The sequence below is a fragment of the Coniophora puteana genome (genome assembly GCF_000271625.1).
Source record: "Coniophora puteana RWD-64-598 SS2 unplaced genomic scaffold CONPUscaffold_5, whole genome shotgun sequence".
Taxonomy (NCBI): Eukaryota; Fungi; Basidiomycota; class Agaricomycetes; order Boletales; family Coniophoraceae; genus Coniophora; species Coniophora puteana.
In genome coordinates this window covers 429,709-456,600 of record NW_006913057.1, presented here as the reverse complement: position 1 = coordinate 456,600, position 26,892 = coordinate 429,709, and the positions used below count along the sequence as shown (strand labels likewise).

The 26,892-nt window shown below is 52.0% G+C and overlaps 6 protein-coding genes across 6 annotated transcripts; 2 read left to right on the top strand and 4 right to left on the bottom strand.

The window, feature by feature from the left end:
- Window positions 1-425: 425 nt before the first annotated feature.
- On the bottom strand, window positions 426-2,673 carry CONPUDRAFT_122294 (MFS general substrate transporter; the record flags this gene model as incomplete). Its single annotated transcript, XM_007769478.1, has 10 exons — window positions 426-863; window positions 1,002-1,396; window positions 1,458-1,605; window positions 1,682-1,760; window positions 1,830-1,894; window positions 1,960-2,068; window positions 2,127-2,234; window positions 2,298-2,422; window positions 2,487-2,547; window positions 2,608-2,673. The coding sequence occupies 10 exons, from the start codon at window positions 2,671-2,673 to the stop codon at window positions 649-651; spliced, it is 1,371 nt and encodes a 456-aa protein (XP_007767668.1). The 3' UTR covers window positions 426-648.
- Window positions 2,674-3,603: 930 nt separating this feature from the next.
- Window positions 3,604-7,710, top strand: CONPUDRAFT_72180 (uncharacterized protein; the record flags this gene model as incomplete). The annotated part of the gene is made up of 17 exons (XM_007769274.1): window positions 3,604-3,707; window positions 3,739-3,810; window positions 4,076-4,431; window positions 4,629-4,713; window positions 4,788-4,922; window positions 5,012-5,046; window positions 5,084-5,103; window positions 5,158-5,172; window positions 5,330-5,358; window positions 5,410-5,423; window positions 5,693-5,752; window positions 5,810-6,179; window positions 6,247-6,295; window positions 6,454-6,575; window positions 7,170-7,319; window positions 7,466-7,494; window positions 7,532-7,710. The coding sequence occupies 17 exons, from the start codon at window positions 3,604-3,606 to the stop codon at window positions 7,708-7,710; spliced, it is 1,824 nt and encodes a 607-aa protein (XP_007767464.1).
- Window positions 7,711-8,443: 733 nt separating this feature from the next.
- CONPUDRAFT_164559 (MFS general substrate transporter) lies at window positions 8,444-10,587 on the bottom strand (the record flags this gene model as incomplete). Its single annotated transcript, XM_007769477.1, has 10 exons — window positions 8,444-8,658; window positions 8,763-9,157; window positions 9,224-9,371; window positions 9,432-9,510; window positions 9,576-9,640; window positions 9,693-9,801; window positions 9,866-9,973; window positions 10,040-10,164; window positions 10,231-10,291; window positions 10,351-10,587. The coding sequence occupies 10 exons, from the start codon at window positions 10,585-10,587 to the stop codon at window positions 8,468-8,470; spliced, it is 1,518 nt and encodes a 505-aa protein (XP_007767667.1). The 3' UTR covers window positions 8,444-8,467.
- A 1,856-nt stretch (window positions 10,588-12,443) lies between these two features.
- CONPUDRAFT_102513 (MFS general substrate transporter) lies at window positions 12,444-14,765 on the bottom strand. The gene is made up of 9 exons (XM_007769476.1): window positions 14,361-14,765; window positions 14,241-14,301; window positions 14,052-14,176; window positions 13,873-13,980; window positions 13,640-13,813; window positions 13,496-13,574; window positions 13,299-13,446; window positions 12,830-13,224; window positions 12,444-12,732 (listed from the first exon to the last, which is right to left on the bottom strand). Exons 1-9 carry the CDS (start codon window positions 14,589-14,591, stop codon window positions 12,530-12,532), a joined length of 1,524 nt encoding a protein of 507 aa, XP_007767666.1. The 5' UTR covers window positions 14,592-14,765; the 3' UTR covers window positions 12,444-12,529.
- Window positions 14,766-16,096: 1,331 nt separating this feature from the next.
- CONPUDRAFT_143472 (uncharacterized protein) lies at window positions 16,097-23,852 on the bottom strand (the record flags this gene model as incomplete). The annotated part of the gene is made up of 14 exons (XM_007769475.1): window positions 16,097-16,104; window positions 16,151-16,279; window positions 16,341-17,107; window positions 17,165-17,843; window positions 17,907-18,566; window positions 18,636-18,775; window positions 18,837-19,845; window positions 19,909-20,036; window positions 20,086-20,435; window positions 20,492-21,197; window positions 21,274-22,322; window positions 22,401-22,816; window positions 22,878-23,201; window positions 23,295-23,852. 12 exons carry the CDS (start codon window positions 23,850-23,852, stop codon window positions 16,584-16,586), a joined length of 6,543 nt encoding a protein of 2,180 aa, XP_007767665.1. The 3' UTR covers window positions 16,097-16,104; window positions 16,151-16,279; window positions 16,341-16,583.
- Window positions 23,853-24,152: 300 nt separating this feature from the next.
- Window positions 24,153-25,702, top strand: CONPUDRAFT_55108 (WD40 repeat-like protein; the record flags this gene model as incomplete). Its single annotated transcript, XM_007769249.1, has 2 exons — window positions 24,153-24,350; window positions 25,019-25,702. The coding sequence occupies 2 exons, from the start codon at window positions 24,153-24,155 to the stop codon at window positions 25,700-25,702; spliced, it is 882 nt and encodes a 293-aa protein (XP_007767439.1).
- Between the last annotated feature and the right edge of the window lie 1,190 nt (window positions 25,703-26,892).

The window sequence follows — 26,892 nt, the reverse complement described above, 5'->3', positions numbered from 1 at the left end:
TAATATTTTCTCACGCTTATCATCCATAGTGCCTTTCCCACGAGTGGGAACGCGAGTTTACGAAGTTCAAACCAACCATGGACGATAAAAATCTATTCGGTAAAGAGGACGGATAAGCCCAGAAACTCCTGAAGCGATTCTGGTCAGAGCAGTGGTATGTTCAATACGTCAAGGAACGTGGAGACGCGCAGGCAAATATTAATCGCCAGCACGTCTCCATGTTCTTCTCGTAGTACATAATTGGTTGCATGGGAAGCATTATATTACATTTAATTTCCTAAAGTACTAACTAAATTCTACTAGGGTACTCACACGCTCAACTCTTTGCAATAGAATGGTAAGCAGAACTACATACATAACAGTTTCGTTGCCGTGACAAGTTGACAGACTCCCGACACGCATGCATGTAAACAACCACATACACATGAAATTTTACGGAATGTATTCTAAATCGTGATTACGAAAGTTTCTCGAAACTACGTACTTTAGAGGACATTAGCCACAGTATATAGTCTATGTATTACACTATGCTGATCTTTACGCGGTTTCCCTTCGGGCTATTCTCCTGCCCGGGACAAACCACGCTCGCACTGTGTCGGCGAGCCCCAGCGACTTGAATTCCAATTTCCAACAGAATGAGCTAACACCTTACAATTCTCCCTCCGCCTCGTCTGTGCACTTGACGTCAACAACGTTCTCACCGTCTGCCTGCATATCCTTGTCTATTTGTCTCCGCGTCTGTTGTGCCCGGAGCCCAAACACAGTCACGCCAAATCCTGCAACAAGAGCACCCTGCAATATAATGCCCTTTCGCATGTCATACGGCGGATTCGCGTCCTCACCCCCACGGAGGGCGCCTTCAGCTGTAGAGTAGATGAAATATTGCATGAATGAGGACATGGGTTAGGTAAGTTCACGGGTGCAGTAAGCGACGAAGGTATCAAGGAAGGCGTGGAAGATAGATGGGCGGGGATAATGATAAAGAGGATGACGCAGCTCACCAAGAATCATAATGACACCAAATAAATTTCCACTACACCACAGCACTGCGGCGCTCCCATCCGCATTTCGCGTCAGCTCGCACCCAAGCTCGAGCCCAATCGGAAGCATGATAACGGAACCCGCCCCAATGACCGCAAAAATAACGAACAGTGCGCCAGCGTTATCCGGGCGGATAGCCCAGACAAGCGAAAGCCACCCGACAGAGACGAGCGGGACAAGCACTTTGATAGTAATGCCGTAGTGGTGCGTGAAATAGCGGTCAAACAGCGGTGCGGTAACAATGGCGCCCACAATGCCAGCGAGGAGCAATGTGGCTCCCATAAAGCCAACGATATTATCGCTATATCCAGCGGGTTCAAGGTACTGTGCGGAGAGGATGGAGAACCCAGTGGTTCTGTAATGGAAATAGTGAGCGACGTGTAATTGAGAGTGCGCGGGCGATAAATGTTACGTACGCGCCGACGAGGACACCAAAGAGCACGACTATAAGTGCAAAGTCGAGACGTTCGCGCGGGGACATACATGCGCGCTTTGAGCACTTCATGCCGAGCATCGCGCGGATAAGGGATGAAATCGACTCAGAGGGCTTTGAGCCGGAGTAGGCTACAGTATATGGGTGTGGTGTCAGCCTGAACCTTTGCCAGCATGTACTATCCCTAATTTAGGCTGAAAGACATACTAGGTGGTATGGTAGGGCGCTCGCCAATTAACAAAGTGGCTGGAGATGCAACAGTGGAGATGATAGCGAGGACGAGAAGCTGTTTCCGAGCCAAGCTGTCGTGTCATACACTGCGGATCATGACATAGAAAGGGGAACAAAAACATACCGATCTTTTCGGCGTACCCACTAACGGCGAGAGGAGCTGACTCAGACCACCTCCCACAGGATTCGCTGTTAACCAACGGTTTGAGCGTCATCACTACGTATATTAAGGGGTCTGAAAGTCAAGCACATACCTATGCCAATTAACATGGTGGCGGTCGTCCTCCCTTCGAGGTTGAACCATCTCTCAGAGTATAAGGGGCCAATTACTTGGTATATTGGCTGCACGACACCCGCTATTAGCTGTCAACCTATGTTATAGTGCTTAAAATGTTGCGCTAGATTAGAGACGTAAGCCCACCTGACCAAGGAATAGAAGCAAGTAGGCACCACTAGGGGGTAAATATATAGCTGTTGCGGCGAATCGGAGCCATGCCCCAATAATCATCATAAGGACGCCGAAGTGAGCCTTGAGGGAGTGCAAGCGAAGTATTGATCATAGAAGCAAAATTGGGTCGGGACCAAAACGCACCACTCTTCGTATCCCAAAACGACTGATAAACATGGGAATTGTCAACGATACGGGAAGGTACACGAGCGCGACAATATTTCCGAGCCAGTTGACCTGGATGACGGATATGGAGAACTGAGAAGCAGCTATTTCATAACACAAGACGTATAATGAGATTTTGAGTCTGATGGTGAGCAGAGATTTGCTTACTTGCGGTAGCTATAGGTCCGAACCATGGCCATGGCATGGCGGAGACGATCCCAAGCACCACCTACAATGACGTGTCCATGTACATAATTCTGATATCATTGAATGAATTGCTGGAACTTACGAGTGCAATTAGCCCTTGGAACCTCCTCTTGTCAAGCTTGTACGGTATGGGCGACTTGCCGTGCATATTGCTTTCATGTACGCCAAACGAAGGGTTATTGCTAGAGTGGAAAGTTTGCATCGTAAGGGTCTTTGACGATTCATCGGTATTGATAGGGTTGGAAATAGAACATCCTTCGAGCGGATTTGTGTTCCCCGTTTCAGAAAGTCTTGAATTAGACTGTATAAAGATGATATTTCACATAGAACAGTTTAAGCTGTAAAGTTGTTACTCTACATACCAAGTAATATGTCAGAGACACTAAGGGCCAGGGGGACATTCTGGCTTATGCAGGATGAGACAGAACGAGTCGGGAGGGAAGTTGTAGTCTTTATAGTCATGCAGTGGCACAAATAACTAATCAACAACAGGGAAAGGGACAGCCCGATAGAACAACACGCGGCCATTCTACGGTCGGCATTCTAAGTTCTGGGGATTTCTCACACCTTGAAGCTTGCGGTCTTATCTTCTGGGTGCTTCTAGTGAACCCATCGTATCCGCATTTCGGCAGGCGAGCCTTGACGATCAATCGGTTCCGTCCAAAACCCTTGTAGGGGCGCGTTTCAAATTCAAGAGTAGGGCGATCTAGATTGAGAATGGAAAAGAAACCCTGATCACAGCCTTTGTACGCGGAAGAGAAACCGAACACTAGTACTATATTTAGTCGAGGCACCAAACCTGGTCGTCTGTTCCCCTTCCCGCAATGCATTTCCAGCCCCTAAGTTCTGCTACAGGTGAGATATTGAAAGGCCGTGAAGTCAAGCACTCAGACAAGCGGATCTCGCAAACAGTGCTAGGAAAAGTGTGAATGGACCCCTCACCAAAGCTCGAAGTTTCTGAAAATGCAATTTCTCGGGCACTCAAGTACTCACCGGCACTAGCGATGTCTATTTTAAGGCTAACACAGCATGTGGTAATATTTAAGCGCGTTTGGGCACCAAAATTGACCCGACGGGGATGTACTGCGGCCCTGGACATCACAGTGTTCTGTTTCACAACGTTCGGGCGGCGGCCAGCTTTTGGACAGAGGTATTTGGAGAGCAATTACACATAGATTTACAGTAAGTCATGCCAATGTGAAAAGGACACAAGGATTTTTACTTCAGGAAGAGGCATTATTGATATCCACGATCTGGTCGAGATAACTTGTGGCCTTATCAAGAGGTAAGCGGAAAACACGCCCCTTCACAGGCTGGATACAGTCTTAGGGGAGGGTGCAGAAATGGAAACTCGGAATCATTCAAATTGCAGCAACGATACGACAGGCTCCACAAATATCGAGAGTCTGTTGGTTCAACAACCGGCGGTAACTGGCTACAGCTGACATGCGTTATCACATTGTTTAGATACCACAGTAAAATAGTGAGAATGAAAAATGTGAGGCTCGAGAATGCATTGAAAGTATTGGTTCATCTACTTCGCTTGACAGAGGGGGTAGCGATCCTTCTTCCACAAGACATGCCCACCGCGTAAATAAGCTCAAAAAGATGGCAGATAGACACGTTAAAGAATATTGTTATTCCCCGGTAAAGCTGGCTCGGCGTCCTAACAGTCCCTTTGAATATGAAACCCTGCCACCGGTTACATCTAGTTACCGAAGATCTCCAAGGTCTCCCCTGAATCTCGCTCTCATTGACCCAGGGCAGTATCCGAGCCTTGGAAATGCACAGGCCAGAATTATTGACGGCGATGATGCACTACTACAATTCCCTGGAGTGTTGTTACATTTCCTCTCCGATCCGTCCGTACCGTTATTTTCCTGTGTCCTGGTAGATCATCACACAAGTACGCCTGTAATCAATGTTGGATAACTATAGAAGCTATATTCGCTGTTAAGTGAGACCTGAAATTTCCACAGAGAACGGTCGCTAACAAAGTGGCGATCCGTGCTTAGCCATAGCGATCAACCGCACAATATGCCATATGAGCGTCACAAGACTCTTGGACCTCTTTTTATAGCGGTACTAAAATTGCTATCTCAGGCGGCCATGCATCACTGACATTGGACGATCGGCCCGGAAAACTTCCTGGCACTGAAAATGAGATTCCCATTGAATTGAGCGGGCGGTAGAGGAGTGAAACAATCGCTCCGTTTTCTCAGCACTTAAATACCCCCTGGTATATTTTCGCTTCCTTATTAGCTTACTTGGCTTCGAAGAATTTTCCCTGTTTCATAATGGCGAATTCGGTTGCGTCGCAGCAGCAAGAGCAGGAATACCTATTCGGACTTCTCCTTCAAACTGCTCATATGATACAAACTACGGGACTTTGTCAAGGTATGTTCTCCTTCAGAAGTGTTAACACTAGTGGAGAAGTTATACTAAATATGAATCTGCTTATTCAGTCTCTGCAGCTGTTGTTACAGTTTACGATCATGGTCAGAGCTTAAAGTGTCAGCTGGTTTGTAATGTTGACATAAAACGCGATTTATGAACAGTTCAAAGCTTCGATGATGAGGTATACATGACCGTTTTCATCATATAATCGTGACATATTGACTGCCTATTCAAGATCCGATATATATGGGTGAGTTCTAGGCCTGCTATCAATTGTTCTTCTCACGCGATGTTTCAATGCGCTGAGTCTCCACTAAGAAACGGCCTTTCTCTCTTGTCACTTTTTTCTATCTTGTGGTACGCATTTGAGTTTATTCACCATTTATCCTGATACAGAATACTCGCAGAACCGGTACATGGGAGATGCTATGATGGTGTAAGTGCTTATAACAGCTCTCGTATCTCACTAATCTCACTCAATTTGTAGTCTCAACATTCTACGTAGGTGATTCTACTGAGATGTTTCTAACGATAAAATTCGTTGACATGGAGCAGTGTCTATCAACGCATCGTTCACAACCAAAGTATGTAAAAGCGGACTGTGTCGGTTATTTTCGCATCGGTTAACACCTTATTCTCAGGCGTAAGATCTTCATAGAGCTATGTCGGATAGCTGATAATGGTTTGGGCGTCTTTTTATTCCCCCCCCGCTCAGTTGTAGGACATTCAACAACTCGTTTATCCACCTGCTAACATGCTATAATCTACAGGCAAGAATTTCGAGCTAGTCACCGTCTTTGGGCCAATAATATGCGTGTGGTCGACTCAAAGTACGCGTCATTCATACCTTTGTGTTGAGCTAATTACCTGAGTTTATCTTACTGCAGTGATTATGCAACTACGGCTTTACGTTATGTATAACAACTCCAGGAAGCTACTCGCGTTTACTCTCACCCTCCTCTTGGCAGAGATGGCAGGGATGCTGGTGGCGGTATTTGTGTGGTTGCGTAGTATTGCTTACACGAACCGTCCTCTCGCCCCTTTCATCAGCTCATGGCACATGTGCGCCTTCACCAGCTCTGGGAGAGTGTTAACAGCAGTATATGTTCCCATTTTCTCCTATGAACTCATGATGTTTTCCTTGGCGCTGTTTTCGGTCTTTAAGAGGTTAAGAGTAGACGTAGAAAGGTGGAAAATAAATCCTCTGCAAGCAACAGTGAGGATGTTGCTCAGAGACAGCATTATATACTTTTTGGCGTGAGTTATCTTCCGCTATAAACGACGATTGACATTGGCTTCATTGCTTATTCATTTTACGTCATAGATGTTTTACTGCCTGTGCAGTGGCAACCGGCATGTATCTCAGCCTGTCCGTGAGTTATATAGCTAGCTCGTATGTGGGACCACCCTGCCGATTTACTCACGAAAGATGGAATTTCTAGTCGGAATACATAGACATCATAACGGTGTTCCTTACGGCTGGGTCCGTGATATTCGGCAGCCATTTGGTCCTTGCCACACGAAATTTCAGACCTGCACGTTTGGTGTCCAGTACGAATCCCGTCAACAGGGGCTCGGCGTCAACATCTATGGTACCAGCGTCCGCCGAAGGAGAGATCGAATTAACACATTTAGGTTGATAATTCGTATAACGTACATGTATGATGGACAAGTACAAGAGTCACTATGAGCGTATCTCTGTGAAAGCACGCTGAGAGGATCTCTAAGCCTAAATCTCTCAGTAACTTCGTTTAGAGATCGAGAGGTGGCCAGTCGATCTATCTATAGTTCATATGGCGAATTGCTTCTCCCACATGTCATGTATATTCACGTGCAGAAAACACCCGATGCGGCGTTTGAAGAAGTGGCGAGGCAGGCTGCATATGAAACTTCTCTCTTATCCCCGTCCTAGCGAAACCATCAACTGAGGACACCTTTTGCAATACCATCATCGCCTTCCGCTCCAGTCATCACCCTACTTGAAAGGACCCGGTAGACGTAATTGAGCCTGTATGTGCCAGTATCCTAGTTTGAAACCTTCCCCTATGCACGATTAGGATAGGTCTCGGATCAGAGGCATACCATGCACATCATATCTGGCGACCTGAAGCTGCTTACTATCGTCATCGGGCTCGAAATACTTACGTTCTAAACGAGGTACTTCACAATCGTGGGCTTCCGCCGGAGGACCGGCTGATAATGCACATCCCATGAAGGGATTTTTCACATGTGCTTTACGCGTTTCAGGACATGGACGGAAGGACACAGTGATGCTACGAACCTGGTGACAGTCCTTGAGAGGCAGTTCCATCTGGGCCCAAAGAGCGTGCGAGATGAAGACGCCCAGACGAACCGTGCCTCCAATCGGAAGATTGGAGCGAGCGGTTCCGACGGGTCGTCTGTTACCTCTTTCCAATGTGATGAAACGAGTCGGCCCGGCACCATAGCCACCGAAACAGGGCGCCCCTACGACCTTCCACGCACCATGCGAAATTGACGGTCGAGTCCTTGATGCACAGATAGATGTATCTCCGGTGCATCAGAGGCATGCCCGCGTTTCGACGTGAGGAATGTATGTTTATGGAGGCCGTACTACGATTGCCCAGCAGTCAGTGATCTTGATGGTGAGAAGCGGTGGATACGTCCTGTGAGAGGCGTGGCTAAGCGCAAAGAGGCCATGCGAGCTGAACATGTTCAGCCTCTTTCGGCCAAGGTTGCACGCGTAAGGGCCTTGATTATGGATACTGCCCGGGCAGCGGCAGCCACGTACTGTCACGGAGTATTATAATCAAGAGATGGCAAGTTGAATGATATGAAAACAAAAGACCAAAGAACATGACACGAAGCTGTCATGTCTAGATCACTTGTCGCTGGTTGAGATGCATCGAAGTGTTAGCCTACCAAACTGAGCGACAGTTCGGACCTACTGTGACCAATGTTAATGAGCACTTGAATCTGTTACCATATCTCTGTAGCAATATTCTTCACTAACTCATATAACACAGAATATTTGAACGCTGGGCATGTCCTCGCAAGGACGTAGAGGATCATGGTGTCACTTTCCCCTTCTCAATGTCATACCAAGTTTCATACTTGACTAGAGCGACTTGATCATCGTCGAACGTTCAAAGCATGAGATATGGAATATCTTGTGTTCTAATCTCAAATGACGCTACAAAGTTTGATTATAGCGGATAACATCGAGGTTTAAGACAAGGAGGGGATGCGACGGTCTACTCACTTGGCATGATGACGGGCATCGGTTTACGCCTGCTAAACGAATCGCGTTCTTCCCGCTCATCTATATGGTGGACTGAAGTTTCTATTCTGTAGTGAAAACAATATATAATACAAGCGTGATTATGCTACAAACAAGCAATTGTTTAAGAGCAAGAAAACAACAAATTCCGAACGACGAAAGCTCTGCGCTCCTCTAGCGGAGCAGAACCTCAACAGACCCCTGCACAACAAACAAGTGCACCAGAGCCACGCGGCACGCCCATCGAAGATGCATAACTCCTCTCCGCTCTAGTCAATCTGTCGCTCTACGCCTCCTCCACCGCGCCGGAGTGCCTTCCCTGCTGCATCGCCTCGTCCATCTGGCGGCGCACCTGCTTTGCCTGCAGGGCGAACACAGTCGCGCCGAATACACAGATGACGACACCGTGCAGAATGATGCCGTTCCGCATGTTATACGGCGGGCTCGCGTCCGCGCCTGCGCGGAGAGCACCTTCGGCTGTAGAACGCACATGTCGTGTCAGCATAATAACCAACAATGATAGCAGAAAGTGGGAACCATCGACAACGATGGGAGGGATAAAAAGAGACGAGGAAGCTCACCGAGATTCAGAACCACCCCAAACGCACTCCCGCTACACCAAAGCAGCGCCGCACTTCCATCCGCGCTCCTCGTCAGCTCACACCCCAGCTCGCGTCCGATCGGGAGCATGATCATCGACCCTACACCGATAACGCAAAATATCGCAAACAGCGCGGCGGTGTTGTCCGGCTTAACCGCCCAGACGAGAGACAGCCACCCGGCGGCGACGAGCGGGACGAGCGTCTTGAGCGTGACGCCGTAGTGGTGCGTGAGGTATCGGTCGAACAGGGGTGCGGTCGCGATGGCGCCGATGATGCCTGCGAGGAGCAGAGAGGCGCCCATGAGCCCGATGAGGTCGTCGCTGTACCCCGCGGGCTCGAGGTATTCGGCTGAGAGGATGGAGAATGTGTTGGATCTGTATATGTCATGCAACGAGATCAGATAAAACGATAGAGTGGAGAAGGAGGAGAGCTGTACGCACGCGCCAACGAGAGCACCGAAGATGAGGATCATGAGTGTGAAGTCGAGACGCTCGCGCCAAGACATGTATGCACGTTCGGGGCATTTCATGCCGAGCATCGCACGGACGAGGGAAACTATGGACTCGGAAGGCTGCGAGCCGGAGTAGGCTGTGTGTTGCATTAGCACATTGTTCTACTCACAAGCATTCAATATGCAACGAAACATACTTGGTGGCGTGGGCGGGCGCTCGCCGATCAGGAACGTGGCGGGAGCGACGGCAGACGTGATGACAGCTAGTACGAGGATCTATTCCAGCAGAAAGCACGTCAGAAAACTGCACATCAACAGATAGATATGAAGAGCAAACGTACCGATTGCTTGGGCGTGCCGACCAGCGGCGAGAGGACCTGACTTAGGCCTCCCCCAATGGCATTGGCTATAAGCCGTCGTTAGCTACATATGCGCATGGCATGGTTAAGGAAACTCACATATACCAATCAACATGGTTGCAGTAGTCCTCCCTTGGAGGCTGAACCATCTCTCAGAGTATAGCGGGCCGATGATCTGAAATATGGGCTGTACGATAGCTGCAAGGATCTAACACGATGTTTGCGGTCAGATGCTCCGCCATTGTATTGGACAATGGCATTGCACAACATACCTGGCCGATGAACAGCAATGCGTATGTGCCTCCAGGAGGCAAGGAAGAGACTGTTCCAACATATCGGACCCACGCCCCGATGAGCATAAGGATGACGCCGAAGTCAGCCTTTGATGAAGGAATGAAAGGTCAGTAACGTCAAACAAAACAATGCGTACAGGAATCAGAGCTTACCACACGACGTATCCCAAACCGACTAATTAATAAGGGTATCATCAACGACACGGGTATGTATACGATCGCAACGATGTTGCCAAGCCAGTTGACTGCGTCGATGGATATATCAAAGTCGGAAGCAGCTGGAGAAGGAGAACACCAGTGAATTTCAGCGTCATGTTAGCAGCCATGATGAATGTGCTACTCACTGGCAGTAGATATGGGTCCAAACCACGGCCACGGCATGGCGGTCACGATACCGAGGAGCATCTGGAGCAGCGTACGTTCATCAGCTTACCATAGACGTGCAAGAAAGGGCGAACACTCACCAGTCCGGCAACTCCTACAAATCTCTCCCTGTACAGCGTGTACGATGCGGGTGTGTCCCCTTCACCACCCTTGTTCACACTGAGTACACTCGAGGCGACGGACCCGCGCCGCTCTTCGTACGACACCTTCGTGATGGAAACTGAATCGGACATGTGGGTGGCAAGCGTCTTGGAGGATTCTTGGCTGTAGACGGTGTGGGAGCGAGAACGCTGTTCAAGTTCGGTGCTGTTGTTCATAGTGCAACAGGAATGCAGGGTATGGCTTGAGGTATGAGCCGCGGAATATGCTGTGTTGCGCGTTGCGGTATGTTGTAGTGAAGCTGAGGATCCGCAGTCAACTGACGGTTATTGCACCTGTCAAATGATGACCTGTGGATGAAAGAGATGGAGGGAAGCGAGGAGCGGGATGAAAGGGTTAAATGGGTGCTGGAACTCGGCGGGAGTGGAAGCAAACCTGGCGCGGAACGTTTCACCACGTGAAACTCAAATCATCGTCACAGGCACCGAAGAGGGCGTGGCGTGGGAACCCCCCACAAAATCCCCCACGAAACCCCTATTGGGATATGCCCCCGCCGGCAAATGCAGATCTTCCCACGAACTATGTCATTGTGGACTGTCAAACACTCGTCCGACGTCGTGGACTTTAATTGTGGCAGTGCATACCTTAACTGCGTACCGATCGCTCCACCTAACTCGACCAAGCACATATGACTTCCGTATGTTGAGAGGAAACGATAACACCCCTGTATGCATGTTAAGGGGGGCCGAAATTCGAACACTTACAGGAGCTTTCCAGCAGGTGAACGCTCTTACACTCCTAGATTCCACCTGCTGAAACCCCGCGGAAGTTTCGAAGCAGGCGCAATGGTAACGTCATGGAGCAACTACATGGGGCATTGAACAGTTTGAACCATCTTTATCTCCTCTTACTCGCTACACCGCCTCTTGTAGAGTGTAACTAGACTCCAAGACCGGCTCTTCTGCATACACGGTACTAGCTGGTATTCGTTCTAATGAATGAGGAGCCATCGACCGCCATTACGACATGATATCATATTTTTCAGGTAAATGTAGAAGAAAGCGATTGCGCTCGTGACTGCTTCTTAGGTCTTGCGATGCCTTGCGCCGACGACTTACATCAGATGGGGAAAACGGAGATTCCACGCAAAGACACTAGTGAATCTTATCCGGGTAATCGGGGGACTATTTCGCGCCGTGCCATATCATAAGCCATTAGTCTCGATTTTTCTTCATGTGTCTGTCTCCGTTTGCTTTATCCTCCGTTTTCTCTCGTTTTCCTAGTGTGTTTTCATGTAATGAAACCAGTAGACACGCTCCGAGACTATGCATTTCCGTAAGCACGTAATACATAACTACGAGTGCGCCACATTTCCTAAACACTTGATATCGCTGTTACCTCTACACCCATGTGATACCCTCTACACATACTCCGGCTACCGGTTCGTGACAGGGCTGCTTTGGTTCTAGACGTCTCTCTCACACAATTAACTTGATCAAAATGCATCCCCAAAAGCTCAACGCTAAACCCGCGTTTTCAGTCTCATGACCCGAACTGCCTCGCGAATGTTGGCGACGAGAATGACCGAGATAAGGACCGCCGCGACCAACCGTTCTTTCGCTCGTAACATAATTCCTCAAATCACCCGTCCAGCGGCCGACGTCGTTGGTTCGACGGCCCGAGCTAGAACACACACAATGAGTCAGCGTAATGGCTGCTGGGAGTCGTCTCGGGAGGCTGTAGATGTTCACCCGTCATGTCAAAATCCTGCATGCACATCGCCGCATGCTAGTATCGGTCCCCTTCAGAACACCCCTACCGAATTTCATTCAACATAGAAATACGTGTCTCCGAAGACAGAAAAGAAGCGAATCAAATCTCAGCTGTCGTTGCACACATCTTTTGTGAAATAATAAAGTGCCCATGCTGCCAGTTTCTTGATACGTTCAAGTAGATATAGCCTTCGCCCTCCAACCAGTACCTGGTTGAAGTCTTCGTACATTGTGCCGAGATCGTACTAATACGTACACATAATTATACAACACAAACTTAGATAAAAGCATAAATCACAAACCCGCACCCTCCTACACGCAACCGAATATCCGATATTCCCAGCCCACAACCAAATCCCCCGACCCGTACTCAACGACTCGCAACATCTTACGCCTCCCCATCTCCGGCATTCTCAACCGCACGTGTGCCCTCCTTCTGCATTGCCTCGTCCATCTGCCTTCGCGCCTGCTTTGCCCGTAGTCCGAACACGGTGACACCGAACCCAACTACAAGGGCGCCCTGCAAAATAATTCCCTTGTGCATATCATGTGGCAGCGCCGCGTCTGCGCCAGCACGGAGGGCGCCTTCGGCTGTACGCCACAGCAACCATTGAACGTCAGCCAGATATTTACGATGATCGATGAAACCATAACCGTGAAATCAAATAAACCCAAAAACCCCACGCACCAAGAATCATAACCACCCCAAACAAATTCCCACTACACCAAAGCAGCGCCGCACTCCCGTCCGCATTCCGCGTCAACTCGCACCCCAGCTCGAGCCCAATCGGGAGCATCACCACGGACCCCGCGCCCACGACCGCAAAGATCGCGAACAGCGCGCCCGCGTTGTCCGGCCGCACCGCCCACACGAGCGAGAGCCACCCGGCGGCGACGAGCGGGACGAGCGTCTTGAGCGTGTGCCCGTAGTGGTGCGTGAAGTACCGGTCGAATAAAGGCGCGGTGGCGATGGCGCCGACGATCCCGGCGAGGAGCAGGGTCGCGCCCATGAGCCCGATGAGGTCGTCGCTGTACCCCGCGGGCTCGAGGTATTCGGCGGAGAGGACGGAGAAGGCGTTGGTTCTGGTTACGTTGTTTTGCGAAGGGGTGGTGTAAGTATTTTAGAAGAGGAGGGATGGAAGTGGGATGATACGCACGCGCCGACGAGAACGCCAAAGATGAGAATGACAAACGCAAAGTCCAGCCGCTCGCGCGGGGACATGTATGCTCTCTTGGGGCACTTCATGCCGAGCATAGCGCGGAGGAGGGACAATATAGACTCGGAAGGCTTCGATCCAGAATAAGCTGCATATCACGTTGGTTTCTGCATTCTCATAGGGCGAGATACACGTACTCGGTGGTGTAGGCGGCCGCTCGCCAATCAGAAATGTAGCAGGAGACGCAACGGACGATATGATAGCGAGCACGAGAACCTGACATCAAGCCAAGCGACAAGATCAAGAACCAGACACAAGGTGAAAGCCGAAAAAGAACGCACCGATTGCTTCGGCGTGCCGACCAGAGGCGAAAGCAGCTGGCTCAGACCTCCACCCACGGGGTTCGCTATACCAATCAACATGGTCGCAGTCGTCCTCCCTCGGAGGTTGAACCATCTTTCAGAGTATAGCGGCCCGAGGACCTGGAATATAGGCTGCACGATAGCGGATATAAACTGCACGCGAATACACTTGAGTACTCTACCGCGTCACGTTTTCGACGAAGTTGGCATACCTGGCCGAGGAATAGAAGTGCATAGGAGCCTCCGGGCGATAAAGACGGGATCGTTCCTGCGTATCGGATCCATGCCCCGATGAGCATCATGACAACGCCAAAGTCAGCCTTGGTGAGTATATAGAGGGAGGGTCAGTCGTCAAGGTACGAATATAACATAGATAATGACGGAAACGCACCACTCGCCGTATCCCGAACCGGTCGATAAATAAAGGTATCATTAATGAAACAGGGAGGTATACAAGGGCGACGATATTGCCGAGCCAGTTGACCTGGTCAACGGATATATGAAACTGGGCAGCGGCTTTCGATGGAGAAGCGTTGGGGTATGACCTCCATTCTACAGTGACAGGGACTGATCCACTCACTGGCAGTAGATATAGGCCCAAACCATGGCCATGGCATGGCAGTCACGACGCCGAGGACCATCTGGGACATCGTCCATTCATGGACTCACCAGGAGGGGAGAATAAAGCGCAGGCACTTACCAGTCCAACAAGTCCTACAAACCTCCGCTTGTATAGCCTGTACTCTCCCGGCGCCTCCTCCACGTCCTCCTCTCTCACGCTGAGAACACTCGAGACATCCCGCTGCCCGTCCAATGACCCCTTCTTGATAGAGACTGAATAGGATCTCTGCCCCGTGAGGGTCTTTGATGAATCCTGACTGTTTGTGGTGTGAGAACGAGGGCGTGCCTCGAGCTCGGTACCGTCGTCCATTGCGGAGCCGCGCCGTCTGGGAACCTTGATTAGGGTATGATAGGCTTTGGTATATGATGCGTCGTGTGACACGGTCTACAGCATGAAGCTAGAGTCCGCGAGTCGAATGGAGGTAGCAGCGACTGTCGAGGCTGCGGCAGGATAGCGCTACCTATGCTCGTGCAGTGATAAGAGGGAGGCGGAAGGAGAGGGAGGTGGTGGACGGAGGGAGAGAAGCTGAACGAGCGAGTTAAGGAACGGGCGCCGGTGAGCCGGAGCCAATCACCATGTCATCGATTCAGGCACAAGGAACGGGGGCGGCCCCACATCAATCATTCACCCGCCAGCAGCTATCTCAATGTACTAGCACGCAAGTAGCACTATATGTTAATTAGAGCTTAACGAGTCTATTTCAATACAACGACGCCCTAAAGATGCTGGCCACCCATAACTACGGCTCAGTGAGTCACGATCTAAGCCAGAAGGAAAGGAATGAGAGCGCGTTGCTCGATTTCTAGGAATACCAAGATATCAGTAATAATGAGAGTATCGTGCACATAGTAATCTTTGCTTTGTCTCGTCCTGATTTGAGTGGCGTCTTCTGATTCTAACGAGAATATATCAGACTCAAGTCGCCGGACTGCATAGAGATTCGCTCACCAGTGTGCTACCGTCCCTCATTGAGAAATGCATTACATCCAACGCTTCCCGAGTGTCTGACTCAGGGTCTCCCTCCAAAAGCCAGTCCCACATACGCGCAACTACTAGACCTGGTTCCTCATAGCGTTCACCGGGAAATTCATCACAAAGCTCATACATACGGCCAGTCTTCTGCGAGCTTTCCAAAATAGCGTTGGCTTTAGGGGAAGATTGACAATCAAAACACCTAGAATTTGGGCACGATGAAAGCGGATGCATCCATCTTTAGTCCGTACCCATGTGTAAGAACGAAAGGTACGAGTACACAAACGGATGCCGATTACTCACAAGGAGGCTCAAACAACGCAAAGCGAAATCCTTCTCCAGCTTTATGCGACCGACGAGAATCAAACCCTACTCCTGATTCAGGATGTCAGAACGGTAAAGGCTCTATCGAAATGGTAATACTAGAGTCTCACCTGAATCGCCACCGGGAGGAGCGTTGGCAACTTTGGCAAAGTCCTCCGCAAGACCAAGCAACTCTAAAATTCGCCATGCCCTAAACCACATCACTACACCCCCGCCTATCTCCGGGAAGCGTCCTGCAGACTCGTATAGTTGCACGTTCACATCCGTTACTCGGCTAAGTGCAACTGCGAGAGCGAGACCTGCAATGCCGCCACCGCTTTTGAACTTGAAATCAGTTGCTTCAGAGATGCGAAGGCAACCGCAACATATATCAATTCTGAAGAGAGGCACTTGCGAGCTCATTTAGGGCTGTTACAGGGCCGTCAGAGATGGTATGGCCGCAATATATGTATATGTAGCGAGAACAGCCTGTTGGTGCCGCGGAATGTAATGGTATGTCACCAGGGCGATTTGTCGCTGGAGAATTCTAGTGGCACTAAGCATGAAATGCATATACAGCTGGAAAAATCTACCGGTAGTATACTGGTTGAGATCTGCAACTGTGGTACATGTCACGGTGGTGTCGATCATCAAGCACTTGCATTTTGCATGTTACAGGATCGGAAACGTCCCAATTCTTTTCCTGGGGTTATGTTGGAGGCCTGTGGCACCAGCAAAGTTCTAATAAGATCATTGAAAATGGGGTAGGACAAACCCTACCACCTTATGAGCTACCTCAGAACCTATAATGTGGACGAAGAAAATGAAAATGGGGATCGAAAGCATGCACATATTAGGTCCAGAGGATGTTGATGAAAGCCGTCAAGAACCGGCCTTGGTCCTCTAGACACAACTTATCGCTTGTCGCTAATGCCATTTAGCCTTCTGAAAATATAGCAAAAACAAATTAATGTTCCTTGAGATTTCGGGGAGTAAATGTCAAGACGCATAGTACGATCCTTTTTGTTACCGCCCTGCTTTTCGATCCGCTTCGCCCTCGACATGCAAGCCCTTCACAGTCTCCCTCCTCGCCCATTCTCCCACAGCGCACTGTTCGCTCCCCAAAATCGCCCGCCACACCAGCAGCCGCCCGGTGAGCGCTTGCCAGACATGTGACTCTGAGCTTGAAGATGCAGACCCAGCTGACGCTGTCTCGCTGATGCACCGCCACAGTTCTTCTACCGAGGCACCCCAAAGGCTCAGCCTCCTTGCAGGGCACTGCGTCTCGTCTCCATTCTGTGCCTCGGAAGGAGAGACATCGTGGGAGCGATGTGGAGGCAGCGCGAGGTCCCAGTGGCGACCATGGGTGCATTCCAAAGGCGAAGAGGTGCTGGCAACGGCCAGAATTTCCTGTTCGAACGCCACGACCTTCCGCAATGCAGTGCGCAGGAGCTCCGTGTTATGCTCACACGATGAAGCATGGTGAGCAGGAAGAAGATTTAGACGGAGAATGACGCGGACTGCGTGTCGCAGAGTCCCCAGAGACAGCCCTGTGGTCCAACGGAAATGAGTCCACCATATGGTTGTCGCATATTGCGCTTGCTTACCTCTCCGTAGGATAGCTTCCAAACATCTCCTCACGTTACCTCTCCAAGCCCCGCCCGTAGCCCGATCCAATGTCCCTGCATCCACGACCACCAAGACATTCTCCAACACCTTCAACCACACGTCTGCAGGCGTCACCATCCTCCCGTGTCGCTCGCCACCCTGCTGCTCCATCAACATCATTTCGACCCATCCCAGCACCCCCTCCCTGACCACAAGCGCCGTACACGCCGTCGCGCACGCTGTCAGATTCACAAGCACATCTATCACTCCGCTCCTGAGCCCTGCATCCCGCGTCTCGCCCTGGTACACGCTCGCGAGCAATCCCCACGTGTGTCTCCGCTTCAGAACATGCCAGTCCGCACTGCGCGCCATCCCGTCAGCGAGGAAACGCACGATCCAGAGACGTTCTTTTTTCCAGGCGTCGGTGCCGCTATAGAGCATCGCATAGAGCAGTGGTACGTCAGATGTGTCGAGGGTGGGGCGTTGCAAGAGGAAGCGCGCAGTAAAGGGGTAGATGAAGTTCGAGGGGTAGAAGATGCCGCGGAGGGCCTGTGCAAGGAGGAGGGTGGTGTGTGATGGAAGGAAGGGTACATCGTCATTTTCGGTGCTTGGAAGAGTGTCCTTGAGGATATTGAGTGTGTAGAGCACGTGTGCCTTCTCGAGCATTTGAAAGTCGTCCTAGACAATTTCCATGCGGCTTTGAGTATCCGACTGATTATCAAATGGCAATCGCAAGCTTACCTGCAATAGCTTCCACACCCCGACAATTCCTGACAGCGCTGCACTTCTCAGCCCCGCGTCCTTAGCCGACAAACACTTCACCAGAATGCTGACAGCATTCGTCCGGAAGACCTCCACCCAGCCCATGCCTGTACTAGGTGGATGCGAGGCAAGCATGCGGGCAAAGAGCGCCACGACGAACACAGGGTCGTATACATCCGGCTCTCCACCGTGCATATCTTCCTCGTCGCCCTTCGCTTCATACTCCTCCTCGTCGGCTGAGAAAGCACGCCACGCAGGGAACGCCAAACACGTCCTCAGCGCTCTGATTGGCTCCAGGCTCAGCACAGCTTCCAGCTCCCCTCCGCTCTCGGTACCTGCCCTTCCCTCAGCACCGGCGGCGCCAGACCAGCGACCGAGCACCGATGCCGTTGTCATGCCCTTTGTGCGTTCAAACAACCGGAAAATGGTGAGTAGGGCTTGGTCGCCTGGCGAGGTTGTACCACCGTAGATCCGAATGAGTGGCTGGACATGCGACGGCTGGCAAGTGTTTGTTGGGTGCGTGCGGAAGAGGGCGAGAAGGAAGCGGGATAAAGCGGTATGTGGATTTGTAAAAGGAGCAGTCTTTAGGAGAGAAGGATGTTGCAAGGTGGATTGTATGAGGCGGTTGACGATGACAGGCTGGTGAATGTAGGCGAACGTTTAGTGATCGAAATCGGTAAACTATCGCGAATATGAACAGGGCCTCACCTTGAGCGAAACACGGCGAACAAGCGTCGTGCAGAATCGCACCACACCAGCATCGCCCAAACACGATTGAATCGCAGCCACGAGCACAGGCTCGACGAGATGTGCCTTCAGCTGCACACCCGAATGTCTAATCAACCAATCTACCACCAGGCTAAGATCAGCCCACGTTCCTAGTCATTCGAAACACGACAATCGACTCACCAAGTCTTCCAAGTGTCCTCTCTCCCTCGTTAGCATCCTTCTCAGGTAACCATCGCACTGCCCAGCCTAAACCCCTATCGACGACGCCCTCTATCACCCCGCTCAGACTCTCTCCCTCCGCTCTCACAGTTCCACCTGCAGAGCAAAGCGCCACCCCAATTTCGACAAACTCGGTCGTGCACTTCTCAAACGACGTCTTCTTCATCCGCGCGAGAAGCTTCTTCGCCATAGTCTCCCTTAGAGGTCCAGAGGAGAGTTTCAAAAACAGGGCAACACATGCAGTGCTACTCTTCCTCGTTACCTCCTCTTCCTCTTCAGCAAATGCGCGTTTCCCTTTCTTCGGATCCGGAAGCAGCCGCTCGAACACACTCCCCAGTACGTCTGCGTGTCCTTCCAAGAGCGAGTCGACAAGGTCGCGGCGACCCGTAATATCCACACAGTCAAGGAAGGCGTGCATCGCCTTTGCAAGACACGCCGTCTCTATCTGCGCCACCGCTTTGTCGGTACCCGGAACCCCGAGCCACGCAGCGAAGTCGTCCACGCACGTCCTGCGCGCATATATGAGAGCAGCGACGATCTGCGCCGTGTGTTTCGTCCACCGGTCCTGAGTGAGAAACTGCGAGAAGACGTTTTCTGGGAGTATGCTTGCTGTGTCCGTCCGCATACCGCCAGCGTCAAGCAGATTCCGACCGAATCCGTTGAAGCGCGGCGCGAAACCGTCACAGGAAGGAGGGAGCTGCAGAGCCACAGCGCTCGCGATGAGCTCTTCGAGGGCCTCGCCCGCTTCTCCCCCGCTTGGGACCAATTCACGTAGGTTGAACAGCTGTGAGCATCGGCGTCCCAGGGTGGCATCCGTGTGAAGGGCAGTACGGAGTGCATGAAGGATGACTTCGAGGACCGATGTTGGGAGGGAAACGCGAGAAGAAGAGGGGGACGTCGTGAAGTGCTCGAGGAGGTCGAACAGGATGGCGGGGTCAGCGAATGGGAGCCAGAGCATGAGAGGCGTAATCTGACAAAGTGGAGCCAGGTATCAGTAGCGTGTTTGCGCAACTGTCTCATATGATTTACTCACTTCGGGAAGTCCGCCATCCTCCACTGTACGCTTGCACACCTCGGCCCAATACGCGCTAAACGCAGCAGTAAGCTTCCTGTCATGCAACTGGGCAGGATCCAGCATCGTCTGTACCACTTTCGCGAGGGCTAGATATTCATGCTCAGCGTCGTCTTTGCGATAGACATGCGGCCTTACCTTCAGAGACCTCGCCCGCCATCCCCTCCTCCGTGCACAGACCCTTAAACACTCTATTCTCCTCAAACAACCATCGTCTCAGGTCTTTGAGGTCCTTCGCACTCGCTACGCTGCTTTCGCTCGCGGCACGACATATATCGCCCACAAGTAATAGCAAATCACGCCTGAGATTGGACAAGGTGCGGCTAGCCTCTATAGCCTGGCACAGTACGCACAGTGCGCGCTCGAGAGTGACGCGTCGCGGCGTGAATGTTGTCTCCGAGCCCAACAGCGCTGCAACGAGAATGCGACGGCGTGTGGGATTCGTGAGCGCGGAGGGAGGAGTGCCGTAGAGAAGCGACTCAAAAGACCTGGCATGATAAGATGATCAATCAACTGCCGACCCATACACCGAGAACGAACGTACCCGTCCTCATCTCCACCCCCCGCCTCGCCCGCCTCGCCTTCCGGCCACGCCAACCCCATCTTCATCCCCGCACACTCATCGCGCAACCTCTCCACCACGCCCCCATACACCTCCTCAGGCGCAACAACCACAGCAGCACCAAGCGCCTCACCCACAGCACCCAGCACATGCACATCCTGCGTCGTCCCGCGCAGCCCAACCACCACCCTCCGCGCAAACCTCACCACCGCAGGCGCAGAAGCAGCCAAAATATGCCGCCCAGCGAGCTTCGTGCGTATCTGCTCCTCCACGACAGCCAACAGCGGAGACACCGCCACCGCCGCCCGAGTCTGCGCCTCGGCTCCGCCCTCGCGAGGGCCGTCGGACATCTCGACGTCATCTTCGCTTTCTGGCCGACCAGTGCCAGCGCTGGCAAGACCGAACCCGTCGAGCGCCTCGTAGTACCGGTACGGCGTACGCATCCCGCGCTGCACGCACTCGTCGAGGAACTCAACCGTCGCTTTTCGGTGCTCTTCGTCGTTCCCGTTCCCGGAGCTCGGGAGGGCGGCGAGCCATACGTCTACGGTTCCCGGCGCGTTTTGGAAGAGGATGCTGGTCCCCAGGAGGTGCACAAGGAGCGCGTGGAGCGCCATGCGAAGTGCGGAAGCGGGAGGGGCGTGCGTGAAGGCCGTCAAGAGGACAAATAAGGGCGTGTGCGAGGAGTTAGCTGGAGAGATTAAATGACACGGCCGTAGTCAGCTGCACATTCTTTAGTAGCGGAAAGGTGAATAAAAACCACTCACCGATCTTCGCACTCCACACAAACTGCTCGCTCTCCTTCAGCAGACGCAGAATATGAAGCTGCTTTACGCGCTGAAGTGCTACAGCCGTCCCACCACCCTGTTTTGGATCTTCCTCTGACATCTCAACGTCCGCGTCCGGCCCGCTCGAGGACACAGAGGCAGGCAAAAATCCACCACCGAGGAGCAGCTTCCCGACATCGAACCGCACCTCCGCCACCGCATCCGGCACGCACCGATGATACAGCCACACCAGCCGCAGCGCCACCTCCGACAAGAGCGCCTGTTGAACCTCGTTGGGCGCTTGAACCGCCACATTGGCGTCCTTTTTTAGGCCCGAGTCCGCATCGGCTGCCTCGGACACCGTCGCACCGGACGAAGAAACCGTCGACGCGCTGACCTGCGCAAAAGCGACGATAACCTGGAAATCCGGGACCCGCCGCCTCACCTCCCTCGCAAGCTCCGCTCTCCTCGCAGCCCACATGCCCCCGCCGTTCTCAGCCCCTCCCCCCGCTCCGCCTTCCCTGCCTTCGCGCATCCGGCGCAGGCCCGCGATGTCCTCGGGAAGGACCTCGATACTGCCGCCGCCGCCGCTCCCTTTGCTGCCGGCTGCGGAATCGCCGCCCTCGACGACGCGTCCGAAAGCGTTGCGCACAGCCTCGTACTTCATCAAACACCGCACAAGGAGCAGAGCGCTCGCGTGTCGCACGAGCGGAGACGTATGCTGCACGCCCCGAGTGAAGAGGCCTTTGGTAACTTCAGCGCCTCCGCCACCGCCACCAGCTATTGAGATAGACGACGACGATCCGACCGAGGGGAAGATGTTGCCGAGGATATTTGGGTGTGGGGGCGGGACAGGGTTGTACAGCGGTTCATCAGCGTCCGCAGACGCCGATAGCTGAGCCTTGGACAACGAGGGAGCGGCCGAGCCACGGAGGACGAAGGACGCGAAGGGAACGGGGAGAGAGATGACGCTCCCTGCGTACGCAACGTTCGCCAGCCACCGTGAGGAGAGGCGAGGGTCGAGGGTTAGGGATGCGGCAGACCAGTACCTGTAGCACACGATGACATCCACGTCGCATCCGCATCGTCAACTAAATTGTACCAAAGACGACGAAAAAGGCACTTACCCAGCGACGAGCTCCGGACATGCACTCAGTATCCTCAGCGCGAGTTCCTGCTGTCGTGCATCCTCGTTGACACGCAGCGTTCGCAGAACCTGGGCCAGAACTTTGTTGTATATCTTCCCCCCACTGCCGCCACTTTTTGCACCATCTCCGCCTCCCATATAACGGCCTTGACGGCCTTCGCCATTTGCATCAGCCTCGGCACCACCTTGCACCTCGAGGGCATCCTCCTCGGCAACGCGTGGGTACCACCCGCGGTCGCGGAAGCAAATTCCAATTCCAGGGCGTGTACAAAGCGCGAGAAGGAAGTGATGCGCGACGTCAGCGGGTACAGTCTCCGTAGCGCTAGAATCGGTGTCGTCGTCGGGGGTGGCTGCGAAACCTGGTTCTGGGTCCGTTCGTTCGTACAGTTTGAGGATCTGAATACGTATATAAGCACGCATATACAAGCACCTGTCGCTGAAGAGGAAGCTTGCGTACCTCCCCGATCTCCTTTACTCCAAATACACCGACCCTCGCGCCAGCTCCTATGCGCGCATCGCAGCATAACCCAGTCCACAGCCTCTCACAGACCCGCACAACGAGCGGTAACGGATCGGTAGGGAGTCCCTTGAATATGCTAGCGAGGTGAAAGCGCTGGGCACCGAGGAACACGACTCGTGTGGAAGACGAGGACACGAAAGAGAGGAGGAAGAGGACGTAGAGGGTGCGTATGTCGGGTCGAGCGAGAGCGTCAGCGTCGTTTGCTTTAGTTTTGACTTTGGAATAAGATCGACGGCGCATATATAGGAGCTTTGGAAGGGACTATAATCGCCGTCCTACGATTTAGTATACAAGAGAGAAAAGAGAACAGGATGAAAGAAAAACATGGATACAGCAGGTTGGAGAGAAACATACCTTCATCTCCCATGGAAACACCTCCCAAACCCTCTTCCTCTCCCGCCCACCGCCAAACTCGCTCATGGCTAGCCATAGCTTGAGCGAACCCATCACGACGTCGTTAGCCGAGCTCCCCAAATACCCAGCCAGTCTCTCCGCATATTGGTGCTGCTGTGCCGACGTTGTGAGAATGGTCTTGAGGAGTGTTACTCCCGAAGGATGTGGAGAGAGGATTGCGAGCAGCGATGCAAGAAGGAAGAGCAGCGGCGCAAGCGATCCGTGCGCATGTGGATGTGACCTATCCCATACGTCGAAGAGCACCGGCAGACCTGGCGAGGATTCCGCCCACGAGTGTGCTAGCAGCGCCCGGGTGTCTGTGGGAGCTATGATCTCTTCGTTCTGCACCGCGAACGTGCTCCGAAGAGCAGACAGAATGACGGGTAGGGAGTCGGGCGTTGCATTCTTGAGCGCGATCTGAATGTCATTGGACGAGGTGAACTTTTGTATCTCCTGCTTGTTGGATTTTTCGCCTCGTTGCGAGTTTTGCCTTGCGCGTTTGGGTGGCCGCGCTGCCATCGCGGTACAGTCAAGAAAAGGGGGAGAAAGGAGATGAGGCAAAAATTGGGCACGTGATGACGATTTGTACAGCGCACCACTACGAGCATATTTACGTTGCCCTGCGACCACCACTGTGAGTACCCTTCCGGACGGAAAGCTCATTGCTAGTGCACACGGAAAACAGGAAGTTCAGCTATGGAACGCCAAATCCGGAGAGTCCGTTGATACCATAGAACATCCGGCCAACGTTGCTGATGTTGCATATTCTCCCTGCGGAAAACACATCGCCAGTGCTTGCCACGACAACCTGGTACGAGTATGGGATGTGAATTCGCAGACGCTCGTATTTCCTCCTCTCGTCGGCACAAGTCGGAGGTATGGGCCGTCGCCTATTCCCCCGATGGACGGTTGCTGGCGAGTGGTAGCCGGGACTGGACCATTCGCCTGTGGGACACAGACACTGGTAAACTACTACAAGGCCCTTTGAGAGGGCACAGACTTCCTATCTCAAACCTCGTGTTTGCGTCTGATGGCAAGGTGCTTGTCAGCGCGTCAAAAGACAGAAGCCTTCGCGGGTGGGATCCACTGACGGGCAACTGCTTGTGGGGTCCCGTATACAGCAAGTCGTTCAATACACCTATCTCTGTCTCCCCAACACAACGTGCGGTAGTCTGTGGAAGAGATTCCGCCTTGAATATTCGAGATCTCGGATCTGGGAACATCATTTCCCCTCAAGTAAGTGATCCGCCCGAATTTTGAAAGCACTCATAGACTTGCATATGTATAAAGTGCCACGAACCGAAGCTTTCCCAAGGCGACCTGTGCGTATAGCCCACCTTCTGCTGTTCTTTGAGACTTATCAATGTAACATGCTGTGACCATGTAGAATGCACTCGTATCTGGACGTTTGTTCATTGGCGTGGTTTCCTGATGGCTTTCACTTTGCAAGCGCAGGCGATGACCACACAATCAAAATTTGGGATGCGAAAACCGGTGAAGACTCGATCGATGCTGGCTTTTTTCACACCAGTGGTATCCACTCCATAGACATTTCGCCCGACGGTTTGCTATTAGCTAGTAGCTCTTTTGATGGCACCATTTGCATATGGAGCATTGAAACCAAGACGCCTGTCATCGATCCTATTACGACGCATACCCAAGACTCGGACTCCAAAGTTGTCAAGTTCACCCCTGATGGTTCCTGTTTTGTCAGTGCCAGTAACGACCACACTATACATGTATGGGATACACAAACCGGCAGCTCCCTTCGTGTTATCAAAGGGCACTACGGCCGTGTCTGTGCTCTGAGCGTGTCCTCTGACGGCTCAAAGCTGGGAAGCGGGTCCGAAGACTCTACAGTGTGCGCTTGGGATACTCATACCGGCCATCTGATAGCGCTATACAAGCACGACGATTATGTGCTGGCAGTCTGCTGGTCTCCTGATGGGGATTGTATACTCAGTGGCTCCAAAGTCGGAACCGTACGCGCATGGAGCATCTCTACGGGCAAACAACTCCTCCATGTCAACCATGACGGTCGGATTAATGCTGTCCAGTATGCGCCTGATGGGATGACATTCCTGAGCGCCTCAAACAACGGGACAGTTCGCATTTGGAACGCAACTACCGGCGAGCTTCTCCGCTCTCTTGAACACAAGTTTTCTGTAACTGCAGCTGCCTTTTCGCCGGATGGTTTCCGCATCGTGAGTGGGGGAGACGTCGGCTATATCAGAGTATGGGAGGCAGCAAGCGGAAAACTTCTCTTGGGTCAAGTGCGTATCCGATCTCGTCAAATAAGTAGCGCGCTGACATTACAAAATAGAATGCGAAGGGCAACGACCCTTCAAATAGTTCTCCCCATGAAGTAGGAAGAGAGGCAATATGAGATGTATGTGAACGACTTAGCCTGGCGGCATATAAACATCAAAAGTGTTACTTACAGCAGATAGTTCATGAATCTGACGACAGCATCATGAACGTGAGTCGTTATTTTATTCTTCACCTCTTTTTGGTACAAACACTTTCAGTTTCCACTGCCTCGTCGAGCACAACGGTTCGATAATAGTGACGGACGCCAGGAGCGCCAACGTAATCAAAACTCTTCCCGCAATGATGGATTACCCCGTCCTCGTTCAGCTTTTAGAGCACTGACGCATGCTCTCAAGAGGATATTTGGGCCAGAAAACACACAACGCGGGCAAGATGATAGCATGGGCCGCCGAGAGGAACGCAGAATGTTCAAGTTACGTCGCATTGTCCCCGTATCTACTGCTAAAATGAAACAGGTGTGTGTTCCATGTATGCTTTAGCTGGTTTACGCCGAACTGACACCATACAGCTCATTTACCGAGCACCTACTCCCGAACGGCGAGGGCGCCAGGAAGCGGGCGAAGATGCAGAGTCGGAACACGATGGAGGGGATGACAGTCCCCCTTTCGCTCCCGACAGCGTCCCATCGGCTGCTCCGCCCATTAACCGGCCTGAGCATTCCTACCCTCCAGCGAATACACAATCCACAAGCGAGGTTGACGTTATTTGTTTCTGTATTCCTCTCGGAAGCAAACTAGGAAAGTACGCATCAACGGCGATGGGTGTTAAGACTGCGTCTTGACCTTATGTGGAATATTAGTCGTCACCGTAGTTGACGACGTCAAAGGTTCGTGGTCGTCGAAGAGGACGATGTCGAAGGGTTCTTAATAAGTCGTCAGCGACGATGAGGTTCTTAGTCTTAGTGGTTGTCTCAGATCGTGTACTAGGTTGTATCGAGAGTGGTATCAAATTGACTAGTATTCCTAAGGTAGGACTAGCTTATGTTACATGGGCGAGCAGAGCGAGCCTTATATACAAAGATATGAATGCGCACAGACCAGTTTCCCGATATATCGTACAAGTTAGAGGTCCTGCCTCTTTAGGTAAGAGAAGAAAAAGCGTGTCATAACATAACCCCCTCTGTAGATTCGAGATGACTCGATCTCGATCTACTCACATGCTTCTAACTCGGGCATGTCCTCGTCATCAGATATCTCGTAAGGGGCGGCCTCGGGTTCCTTGGGAACCA

Bases quoted from the DNA above. Each gene is read 5' to 3' on its own strand.
- CONPUDRAFT_102513 (XM_007769476.1), bottom strand. From the start codon at position 14,591: ATGGACGACGGTACCGAGCTCGAGGCACGCCCTCGTTCTCACACCACA. The intron at 13,981-14,051 runs GTGCGTTTCCGT...ATACTCACCAAG, and splicing joins GGTTCGGGATACGGCGAGTG to GCTGACTTTGGCGTTGTCAT. The intron at 13,575-13,639 runs GTGCGTTCTTTT...GCTTGATGTCAG, and splicing joins TCGGCACGCCGAAGCAATCG to GTTCTCGTGCTCGCTATCAT.